This window comes from Bemisia tabaci, chromosome 4 (genome assembly GCF_918797505.1).
Source record: "Bemisia tabaci chromosome 4, PGI_BMITA_v3".
Lineage (NCBI taxonomy): Eukaryota > Metazoa > Arthropoda > Insecta > Hemiptera > Aleyrodidae > Bemisia > Bemisia tabaci.
This window is the reverse complement of record NC_092796.1, coordinates 48032481-48044305: the sequence shown is the minus strand read 5'-3', so window position 1 is coordinate 48044305 and position 11825 is coordinate 48032481. Positions and strand designations below refer to the sequence as shown.

General features: G+C 39.3%; 1 protein-coding gene across 2 annotated transcripts; it reads left to right on the top strand.

Moving 5' to 3' along the window:
- Positions 1–1041: 1041 nt before the first annotated feature.
- Positions 1042–9004, top strand: hoka. Of its 2 annotated transcripts, none has more exons than XM_072299977.1 (3): positions 1042–1231; positions 5864–5951; positions 7870–9004. In XM_072299977.1, the coding sequence occupies exons 1-3, from the start codon at positions 1186–1188 to the stop codon at positions 8009–8011; spliced, it is 276 nt and encodes a 91-aa protein (XP_072156078.1). In that variant the 5' UTR covers positions 1042–1185; the 3' UTR covers positions 8012–9004. The 2 variants fall into 2 exon arrangements, with proteins under 2 accessions (XP_072156078.1, XP_018916634.1); XM_019061089.2 differs by having other exon boundaries at positions 1051–1231; positions 5864–5947.
- The last annotated feature ends 2821 nt before the right edge of the window (positions 9005–11825 follow it).

Sequence of the window (11825 nt, the reverse complement as noted above, 5' to 3'; positions counted from 1 at the left end):
TGCAAATAAACGAGTTTTTACTAACCATAACAATTCGCGCAATCCTATGCATCTCCAAAAAGGTAAAAAAAGGGGCATTCGCGCAATCCTATCACAGCCGTCCCCACGTGCTTATTGCAACGATTTCGTCCCTGCGGACTGCGGGGTCCTGAATTCGGGAGCTTCAAGCTGCCACAGCCTTGCTGCATAAGTTTATGCGTCGAGACGAGCATACCTAGAGTACCTGTATGCGGGAGAGTATTGCCGTCTCAATCCTTTTACCACAAAAAAAGTGTGCCGCTTCCTGACTGGTCGGCTATCATGGAGCCCCAAAGTTGGACCAATGCAAACAAACCCCAGCCCCAGCCCCTACGCTCCGCTCCTAGTTTGGCCCAATGGAAACAAACAAGATTGCGGAAAAATTCTATAAAGTTCTAGACGTGATTTTGGGTGTGATAGAAATTTCATATCCAACTTCTGAATTGAATTCGGATTGAACTTCGATGAATATTTTTGCCGAAAATTAAGCTTTGAGTGTGATTATCATTCATTTCTCAGCCGATGACACGTGTTCCTCTGGGTTGGGTTTGTTTCCATTGGTCCAACTTTGGAGCTCCATGATAGCGTAAAACTGATGAACCAATCAGAGAGCGGCACGGAGACAGTGATGCCAGGCGTACGGATTTATCCGTGCCGCGCGGACATTCCCTATACCGACACGGACCGCGTACGGACAAAAACCTTATGGGAAAAACGCTTCCCTATCTTAAAATATCCGTACGCGTGACGTCACAGAATGACGCTCAGCCAATAGCAGCACGGAGAACGGTAGAGCGTACGGATCTCGCACATTGAGCACCCCGGGAACACTGCACGGAGATGGCAATACTCTCCCGTATAGGTACAGGTACTCTAAGCATACCCACCTTTTGCCGGGTCTACCATGGTAAGAATGCCGTGGCTCCGACGGCGACGATCCACCGATTGAGCCACTTCTGAGGGATTAGGCGACGGCGCTATCTCGGGTGATAAGGATAGTAACCGGGCAACGGGCGCACCTCGGCGGGTAAATATTCGGGTGACGGCGCTCAAACGTCCCGCCTCGTCGATTCCCGTCATGTCACCTGGAGCCAAGATGCATTCGAGTAGACCGCGCTCTTCCTGACGACATCGCATCCGATTCGCTCCCCGACCCATTTTCGAACCATGGACAAAATGCGTAGATTCCTCGTCTATTTCGTCATCGTCACAAGTAAGTCGCAGGCATCCTACCATTCTCGGGTATCTAAGAGCTCTTACCAGAGAACGTCTTTTTCATGGGTAGACTAATTAATTGACGGAATATTCTATATAAAAATATCATGGAAACAATTACCGTATTGCCATCACAGAGATCCTTGTCATATTTGGACTACATTTCGCAAGAGGGAAGTACTATTTTTAACTCATTTTAGAAACAACATTTCTGTCAGTCTGCCTTTAGTTTCCCTGCGCAGGTAGGTGGTTTTAAATCAGAAATCTTGGTCCCTTGTTGTTAAATGCAGTCCATTTGTTCCACGGGACTCCACGAGGAGATTTAAGAAAGACGTTAAGTACATACATATACAGATATCCTACACTCTGGGGCTATCTCAGAATGACGATATTTCCATAACCGTAGGTAGGTATAACAATACTTAGATGCTCCCAACAAGGCAATCTAGCTTTAGCGTGGATAACAAGGATCTTCATTATGGTATAACAGGACTGTTTTTTCGTGCCGTTTGATTCACACAATGGTCGATGATAATTTTTCGTAAAAATTCTCAGATCGTTGAATTTAACATTTTCTCCTCTCGCAATGGATTTTTGAGTAGTTTGGAGGAACCGTTTAAATGAGACAAAATCGAAAATGTTTAAAAATAAAAATGCTTAAGTGTAGGTGCGAGTGAGATGTTTATTTCAAATGCTTAGTTTGTCACAACCCATTAATTGCGCGAGAACATGTTTTTTCTTCATAGGAAAGTCTCATAAACTGTCTCTACATAAAAAAGTGACAAGGATACCTTGATGACATATCGACGGTGAAACTACCAAACCACGTATCTCGGTTTGCGACGTCGCAGACTTCCTGTCATACTTTATTTTTTAAATGAAAAACTACTTAACATCCAGTCTTGAAAATTTCTGTGATTTTTCCTCTTTGTGAGGAGAAAATTCCGTGAAAATTTCAAGGAAAGATATTGATTTGGTCTACTTCAAAAAAATAAAATGTGAGCGTAGATTTTTAAACACCGCAAACGAGATACGTGGTTTGGTAGTTTCACCGTCGATATCCTTTTACCAGTCGGCTTTTCGATAAAAAAAAATATATGTTTGTATCTAATTGATTCCCTACCTGGAGAGAGGGTATTAGACATATTGCCTGTGCTTTCATTGCATCTTCTTTCTGGGTAAATTTTCGTGAGGAAAGCTCTATTGCGAGTTTCTTTTGTCCAAAATATAACTATTTCCTACCATTTACCACCTATATAGATTTCTTGCCGATTTACTCTAAAAATTCTGTTTCTGGCGTGGCTATTTCTTTATTAGAAAAATCGATCATAATGTTATTTAAAGGGAGAAGGGAGGAAACTGCACCTACTGAGGTGGATATAAACCTTGATCTAAAAGCCGGCTGTTTCTGCAAAATTATAAAAACGGTACAGAATAAAAAGGGTGCACTTTCGCGTATTCTCTGCCAAGGGATGGACGCATAAATATTAAGTAGGTAGTCCTAAATTTCAGCATCGCGAATTTTTTCCTAAGGAATCCCAATGCTATTCTGAAAATTTTATGTTTTGCGGAATAATATTTGGGAATTCGATCTTAGGAAAAATGTGGTCTCCTGCTGTATTACAAGTAAACAGTTGTAATATTTAATAACAATTAATCAAAGTAAATTCAATCTAAAAAAGCGCACACAATAGATTTTTATAAGCTTAATCACCACAGCACGACGTAAAAGTGACGAAATGAGATAAAAACGAATTCTAGTGTGAGTCATTTCGTCACAGCTCCACGAGAGGAGTGGCCTCTCATGCTGTGCTGCAGGGCCGGAACTCAGGAAGTATGAGTGCGATATCCATGCCAAACGTGTTGCGGAAATACGCACTTTAGGGATGAGTCGGAGCACTGGTAACAGTCAGGCGTTTGTACATTCGTGACCTTCGATGAAAACTGCACATGACTGAATTTCTCGTATCTTTTTTTTCTTTTTTCCCTCTTTTTTTAATTATTTTTTTTTTCCTGCAGACACATTTTGAAAGCCAGACGATGAGTTTCGATGAGGAGGCTGGTAAGGAGCCGTCCAAAACACGTAACGATCTAGGGAGAGAGACAGAAGGAGGGAGGGAGGGAGGGAGGGAGGAGGGGAGGGTTGTGTATGCGTTACCGGGAAGGGAGCGAAAGGTGGCCATTTTTCATCCCAAATTAATGAAAAACACTAATGTGGCGGGGAGGGGGATTCGCACTGAGCGTTTCGTAATTTTTTTGAGAGGTTTAGACCTGTTCCACGGATGTATTTAGAGGGGGAGAGGTGGAGTAAAAAAATCCGATTTTCAGCGTTACGTATGTTATGAACGGCCCCTGAACAAAACGATTTTCCCTTTACATTTTGAAATCTCTTCTATTTGTAAACTGAACCCTACGCTGAAAAAAAGAAGAAAATAGAGTAAGATTATTTACACGAGCGAAAGATTTGAGCATGCACGCAGGAGGTCAAACGACGAAATTAAAGTTTATCTGGATAAGCACTTCATCAGTGAAATGCGTCGAGGTACTGTAAACTTTACCTAAACAAAGAATGAAATTTTAAACGATTCCTCTTAGTTACTCAGGGATTTGTGAATGCTGGCGAATCGATTTTATGGATTAAATGGAAAATATTGATGCAACGAAAAAGAAAAATATTAAATATTAGCATCCAAAACAGAAATTTAACTTTTGAATTTTGACACCATGCTGCACTCGCTGAGAAATAAATTACGATCACCACGGGGACGGATTTTCGAGCGAATGTACAAATTTCGTAAACAACATGCTCTTTTAAGTCATCCTTAAATATATTGATCCAGATTTGCGGTATCTGTGTGTCCCTGAATTACTGTTCGAAATTAATACTTTTCTGAGAGGGTGCACGGAACTAACAAGGAAAAATTAGTGTGATAAAATAAAGAGGTATTAATGTAAGGGGATTAGATATTGTGTTATGATGTCGGCTTAAAGCTATGATCAACTATAAAGATGTACTGTCTACGTTGATCGTGTGGACTTTCACTTGAAAATGGATTAATCATTAAGTAGCTCACTCTCTACTTTAAAATGATAATCATAGTATATTACCTAGGAAATGCTTAAATGTAAACGGATTTTTTCATTCCTTGATAGTACCTATCAATCATTTTTTTTAACGTTTATATACCCCAGACTTTTTTCATATACGAGGTGCTAAATCAGGTCAAATTGAGCCGTGTGTAAATGAATTGATTTTGGCAGTTTTTGAAGTATCATTTTTGTTATGTCCATGTTTTTGAAGATAATAATTTTTTTTCACCTTTTTGGTGATATATTGACCCTTCTTCAGCCTCCTCCTCATCCGACATATGTAACTTCTCTAGATAGGAGAGATAGTAGGACCCGGCATGGGATTTCTTGGGGTATGCAGTCGTCAAAAAAAATTCCCAAACACGACACAACTCTTGCAAAAATATCAATTTTAGATGAGCGCCATTTAGGGCACTTCAGAGAGACTCCTAAACGTGTTTTTAGTCCATTTGTTTCTCCTTAAATTTTTTTATTGATTTGCACACATCGTAGTATATTTTGAGCAAACTCGACCTTAACTTTTCTCAAATAATTTAAAAAAGAAAAACCGCCCCTACGCGACTTGATGCCAGCGCAGAGATATAACTATTCGTGCTTGACGAATGCGTTTGAAGCATCACCACCATTAAAACAAACGAGAAAAAACGCAATATGGAAATAGGACGAGGGGAAGGATGCGCGTTGATGACGGCGTAGAGATACAACTATTCGTACTTGATGGATGTCCGTGTTGCGTCTGCAAAATTGAAGGCGCGATGACGCTAGGCGTGAACTCGCAATGCTCCGCTCTTGGTTGCTAATAAGGTGTTGCTCGGATTCGGGGAAAAAGTTAAAAAACGAGGCCCGATTTTGGCTGTGTCGACACGCAATTGTTGTTGTTTCTTTTTCAATTTGTCGTCTGCTTTTTTTTTTTTTTTTTTTTTTTTTTTTTTTTTTTAGATGTATTTGTAGACCTATATTTATAGTTCGTATAGTTTTCAGCAAGCCTCAGGTCAATATGACCAGGCTTGGTCATCTATGGGTTATTGTATCTCCATTGAAAATCATCAATTTTCAAGAAATTTACCTCTAGAATTTTAATGCCCTCTTGGCTCCCATAAAACGTAGATTCCCATAAACATATGTTCTTTTTGCATTGTTGATCCTACCTCCTCTATTATCACTCTTATCCTTGTTTTCGATCAAATTTTTACAATTTTGGTAGGTGCATTGGAGAGGTGTATCAAATTTAAATTTTCATTGTGGAGCTTAGATAGTTTTTTTGGATGTATGTATAAATTATGTCAGTGAAAATAAAATATTATTAACCTGAAACACGTGACAAACCAAAAACAAATGAAAAAACGAAGTTAAAACCAAGACAATTTTTTCTCAAAAAATTGAAAAACTAATTTTAAAAAGATACATTACCAAAAATAAATCATGGTAAGGAATGCAATTTATTGTAATGGAAATGCAAATTGATTCCCTCGCTGCTTGCATGTTTAATTTTTTAGGGTATATTTCCATGAATCTAGCATTGACATCTTTATAATTTCAGTTATCATGGCTGTCATGTTCACGGAGGTTGAAGGTAGACGCAAAATACTCCGTGGAAGAAAAACCATCACCAGAACGTATTACCGTAAGTACGTATTAAATACACTTTGGGTAGTAAGTTATGGTATCGGAAAATTTTAAACGTAGGTAGGTACCTCTGCAGGTAACAGCTAAGCACAAGAGCGGTGTATGAAACGCACAGGCTACTGGTGTATTTTTTCTTCCCTTTGTTTTCCACTGAAAATTCCTTGAGCCAACGAGCGGGCTGAAAATTTTGATGGAATACAGTCATGTATAGTGCTTACTCTTGCAAAATAATGTCTATTTAACCCAAGACATCCAGTCGCCGATAGAGAAAGCATTGGTACATATTCTCGTCCTTGCAACACCCGTCAAGACGCTTAGGATATACGGGACGCTTTTTTCAAGCTCCATATTATTATAGGATTTCATTCATTGCCTGAATTTGGTTAAATTCATCAAGTTCTTAAAGCCAGACTAAGAGCATATTCTAGTCACTGTTCAAAAAAGCCCTCCTGACAGTAGTTTTCCGATTTTTAAACGAGTAGAAATGGAAAAAGAAAAAAACCCATTCTGTGCGAGTTATTAAGAAACTATTATCATTGTTTTTACGACGAGCGTTAAAGAAAAACACATATTTAAATTATTTATATTGTCAATATTTATATCAAAATAAGCAACATTTGAAACAAATTATGCACGCATTATGAATCTAATTTGGTTTCACTTCGTTAAAATGATTATATGCCTGAAACACTATGGGAAGGCAACAATCTTGAGTTAAGAAATAATAAAAAAGGAATAAATGTATTAAAGCTTTTTTTTTCACTTTAATTCGATACTTTATTTTACTGGGTTGCGTCTGATTCTCAATCGCGTTTGGTTCCGATATCAACGAATTGATAGTTTGAGCGTAACTCAAATCCATTCATAGTGCAGCGGGCTCGCGGAAGTAACGAATCCTGGAACGCCTTCAAAGCCGGGCACTGCAACTCTAACAGCACAGCTACGATGCAGCTGTGAGGGATGGGCGGGGCGGGGAAGGGCGCGAGGATGCAGCGAGAGGGGCGAGGGGGATCGGGAGCCGGGTTCCTGGGATCGAGCGACCTGCTGACGGGCGCTGGTTTCCTGGGAGCGGAGTGCTCCCGATTCGTGGGCGGCTGCATATGTCGCGTGTCGTGTGTGGACGGTGTGGACACCGGGGCCGGGCGTGTGTGCTGTGAAAAGCGGCGGGGCGTGGAGCGAGGGGCGAGGGGTGGGCGCAGCCGCTGCAGGGGTGCCGCGGGAGGCGGAGGGTAGGGGTGGAGCGAGGGTCGAGCCAGGCCGCCATCGGGATCCTCCGCGCTGCATCGCGGGGCGCGAGACGCGGGAGGGGGGAGGGGGGAGGGGAGGGCTCAAGAAAAGCCGGCCAGACAACTTGTTGCCTTCGTTCCCGGCTTTAGTGCATGCTCATCGTAAATGCGCACGTAAATAGTTTGAGATTATTCTTTATCCTCAGCACGCCTCACTTCGGGTAATACTGCCGTGCTGAGGGAGAACGCCGTATGAACATTCGAGAGTTGCCAAAATCCCTCCGGTGAAATGTTTAGTTGAAGAGGGACGCAAACCCTTGAGATAACTATTGCTGCACGGATGATGTTTTTTGCCTATCCAAAAAATTGAAGGCGAAATAGCAATGAGCGCAATCTCGAAATACTTTTTTCGTGTCAATAGAACATTTTGGATTAGGTAAAGCACACTGTGCATGATTTAAAATGCCCAAATGCCCTGTTGAATGTCCTATTCAAAACGTTGATAGGTCCATTCAGAGACCTTTATATAAAAAAAAGAACAAACGTGAAAAACTTAACAGTTCTTCAGAATTGGATCACTATTAGACAAAATGCCTAGTAGGCCATAATCAGCGTACAACATTTGTTGAATGATATTGATATTGAGAAGTTCTTTATTATGATGATAATTTTGTGTGTATTTATCTGTTTGCAGGAAGTTTGGGAATCCCTTCGTGGGTGTTATTGACAATAATCGGCTTCGTTACGTTAGGTGTAAACGGTATTGTATATGCCGTGCTAAGAAAATTCATTTTGTCCGACGATGCGTATATGTTCAGCAGAGTAGTGGAGCATGAAGTTTAGCACAAACAGTTCCAGGAACCACTTAAAACGCACGCAGATTGGTTTGGGCGTAAGGAACCCCCTCCCACGCATTCTGTTTCTGTGTGCGCTCGCAGAACATTAAGCACAGTGTCATATCCACGAAAAACATGTGAACTTTAGAAGTCTTTTTTTCTTCATCATTCTTGACGTACTAAAACCTCACGCGCAGATCCTTCGTGATTGATCCAAGCCCCATTAGTGGTTGTCTCCTATTTGAAAGTAGGAGATACCGCCTCTAACGAATCACTTCTAGAAAAAAGGTTGTCAGATTTTGGAAGCAGAGATTTTTTTGGGTCAACATCAAAACGGAAAGCTTTCATTTTCTTTGACTTAATTCGCAAAAAAATCATCCTCTCAGGTTATAAAATGTATTAAGCACAGAATAGAATATTTAAATCAGTTTCTATAAAAAATTGCGATGTTGCAATTTTAGAAGATAATATCGACTTATTCAAATATAGTCAATTGAATTTTATCCTCAATTCATTTAAAATTAGGGACTCGAATCTATTTAAATGTAACGTGGATTGGTCCGTTTCGAATTGTGCCTCATCTTGTGAGACCATTCAGCATGGAAGCGAAAAAAATCACTTCTGAAAAATTCAACCACTTCTAGAGTAAATTTACGCAGCTTTGAATGTAGGTATTAGAACATACATCAGTGGAAAATATTGTACCTCACCCAGTACATCTAACCAACCGTTCCGATCATTTGTAAAAACTATTATGCATGCTTGTCGAATTACCTGTGTAGATTGTATCTGCATTACGATCTTATTTAAAATTTCCCAGGACCAATCATAACTAGCCACCCATTAAATTGATAATCCCGTAACCTTACTCTACCTAAATTTAAGGAAAAAGTATCAGCGATCTTACATGTATACATGTCTCCTTAGACTTAAGTTTTTATACAACAATATAATTTTAAAAAGAAAAAAGAAATACATTTGTTTTCAACTATTCTCTTATTGTATTTTTCTTCTATTCTGTTACTTTCGGTGAAGGTATTCATATATGAAAAAAATAAAAATAATAATACAATTGAGAAACCCCATAGTCGCACACGTCGTGAATTGCAAAGATTTTTTTTTTACCAACAGACCCGTGAAAAAATTGTAGATTGGACAAAAAAAAGAAATATAGGTGCCTCGCAATATTTTTTCAGAATATATAGCACGAAATTTAGCTCTCTCTTTCTCTCTCAACTATTTTTATCTCCTGACTCACGAATTTGTACGTAAAATTCTTGTAGAATGATCATTGATGACATTTTCATGAGATTTTTTCAAGTGTAACTTTTAAACTAAAAAAACTCATCAGTCTCTTATTTTTCCAATCATTTTTTAAGCTGTGCCGCTAGGGAAAAGTTCTGATTTTTTTCTTTCCTCTGCAGCGGACCTAGAATATTAATGATTGAAACTCGTTATTCAAATCTCGATAGTGCGAGTAAATATGCTGAAACTAGAAAAACAACGATACACACCGAGCACCCTTTTTGTGTTCTAAAAGTCAGTGCTCAGTTTTCGTTTTTCCTAGCAGCTACAATTTGACAAAATTCAATCTGAAAAACTTTCAATACCACTTCAATTCGGCTCAAAAAGCACCTTTTCCCTCCAGAAAAAAGGGTGGCTTTGCTCATGGTGATTGCATAAAAAAAGTATGTCATATAGGAGCACTTATCCATTTTTTGCCACACTTCAGTAAAAAGAAGCAAAAATTCAAAATCGTCGAAAATTTTGAAAAAAGTACAGACAGTTATTTCAGTTACGTTTGCTTGCAGCAAGAGCGTGAAAATAGATTTTCAGATAAGGTCAGCAGATTTATTCTTGAATTTGATAGACGCAGCGATTGACAAAGAAGTCAACAAGAAAATGGAGCAACCCTATTGGTTGAAACGGGTGGTTGTTGGCCTATACTCCTACCTTCCTTTGTCCATTGCGAACACCAGCGCTTCTATGCACCAACAGGATCACTTCATTTTCACTTCGTCTTTTTTGTCCACTGCTTCGTCTGTACCAATTTCAGTAATCTGCCCGCAGTCGTACATGCTGCCTTGCTAAGGAAAAACACCGCATGAATCTTCCGATGCAGCCAAATTCTTTGATAAAGGAAACATTTTTCGGAGAACTTGTTGATATTTTCCTCCAACTGTTTTGCAGCAAGTCTTACTTGTGGTTCAACCTAAAATATCTGAAAATTTCACAGAAAAAATTCACTTTTTTAAGTTTTTTTAAGTATGCTCCTGCGACGTTGCGTTCTTCCTCTAAACGGCAGCGTACCTATGACTTCACGTTTTTCGTGCCTCACGTAAAAACGGGGTTAGGCCTTTACGTCAGCAAAGCACGAAAATACAGTCAAGACTCGATCCGGAACTTTTTTGAATTTCCCTCACCCTATGACGCGCAACTGCTGACATGCAATACTTCGAAGCTACAGGACTAATTGATGTGGGGAAATGCGTCGTTCAGGGTGGAAAAAAAGACAGATTGGAGAAGGAAATAAATTGACGCTAATGGAGCAACGTAACGTGCTTAGATAACGTTGACAGGAAACATGCACTGTCGATTCCGTATCGAGGGAAACTAGCATAGAAATGATAATTTTCACACTACAGAGCAACCCTATGTAAATGGTTCATTTTTATTTTTTTAAAATGTTTTAATCTTTCAATTTTAAAACATTCCGCGATCAGGAATCACTATTTCTGGTTCACGTTAAAGAAAGAAAAAAATGAGGAAAAACCCGTAAGTGCGATTGAATTCTTTGTGTAAATAGACGATTTTATGGATGAGCCCGAAATATTGATCCCTCGTGGCAAAATGTAATCCTAATTTATGGGCCTTTCGAAGAACATTTCAGTCCGTCTATACTGAAAACACCTTTCCTCGAAATCGGAAATTGAAATTTAACAACTTCTGCCCTTCAAACGAGTCTCTTCGATACCGCACAGCCATATTAATGTTAAAACGTAGAAAAGCTGTAAATACTATATTGGTTATCATTAGTGGAATAGGTGAAATGAGTTATACCATTTTTATAATTAGATCAATTCGATGCAATGAGAGGAATAAGTAGACTGCACTTCCTATGAGGCTTTCGGGCTTATCTGGTAAAACCACTTTCTGCATGGGATAACTTATGGCACGTAAGGCACGTAAGTGCTCGTAAGAACTCATTGTCATAAAAGCATAAAGGAAGCTACAACAATAGTTTCTCTTTGCAGATCGTTACTTTCATGGATGACTTGTCGAGTTAACCAACTCTGGCAAGTCTTTCTCACTGCAAAATTTAGTCTGATTGCGAGTTTAATGAAGAGTTCCCACCTCTCACGCACAGTATAAAGCACTACGGAAAAACTGTACAACTTCGTTAGTATATGCGACAGACATAATTATAGTTCTTTTGTGTGATATTTTCGTGGAAAAAATGGTAGCTGTCTACAATCATTTGTACCACGTAGACATGTTCGGGCACAGTGATTTTTCCAAGAAAACGATCATAGTCAAGTTGGGATGAAAAATCAGATGTTTAAAGCCGATGATGAGGTGAAGGAGAAATGACCAAACAACGTATCTTGATTTACGACTTTACAAATCTCCTGTCACATTGCACTATCCAAAGGAGGCCTAGTTGTAGTTTTTTCCCAACATACTGTTTGTTTTTCTTCGTTTTCTGACAAAATATTGTCTAAACATTTAGCGCAAAAAAGTCGAGCAGTATACATGACAAAGTGATAAACGAGTTAAAATTTTTAAACCCAAAAATCTATGGCATTTGAGGTCA

What these genes read in the sequence shown, in the direction of transcription:
- hoka (XM_019061089.2), top strand. Translation starts at nt 1,186, where the DNA reads ATGGACAAAATGCGTAGATTCCTCGTCTATTTCGTCATCGTCACAA. An exon ending in CTATTTCGTCATCGTCACAA is followed by an intron (nt 1,232 to 5,863) that starts GTAAGTCGCAGG and finishes TTATAATTTCAG; the next exon opens with TTATCATGGCTGTCATGTTC. An exon ending in CATCACCAGAACGTATTACC is followed by an intron (nt 5,948 to 7,869) that starts GTAAGTACGTAT and finishes ATCTGTTTGCAG; the next exon opens with GAAGTTTGGGAATCCCTTCG.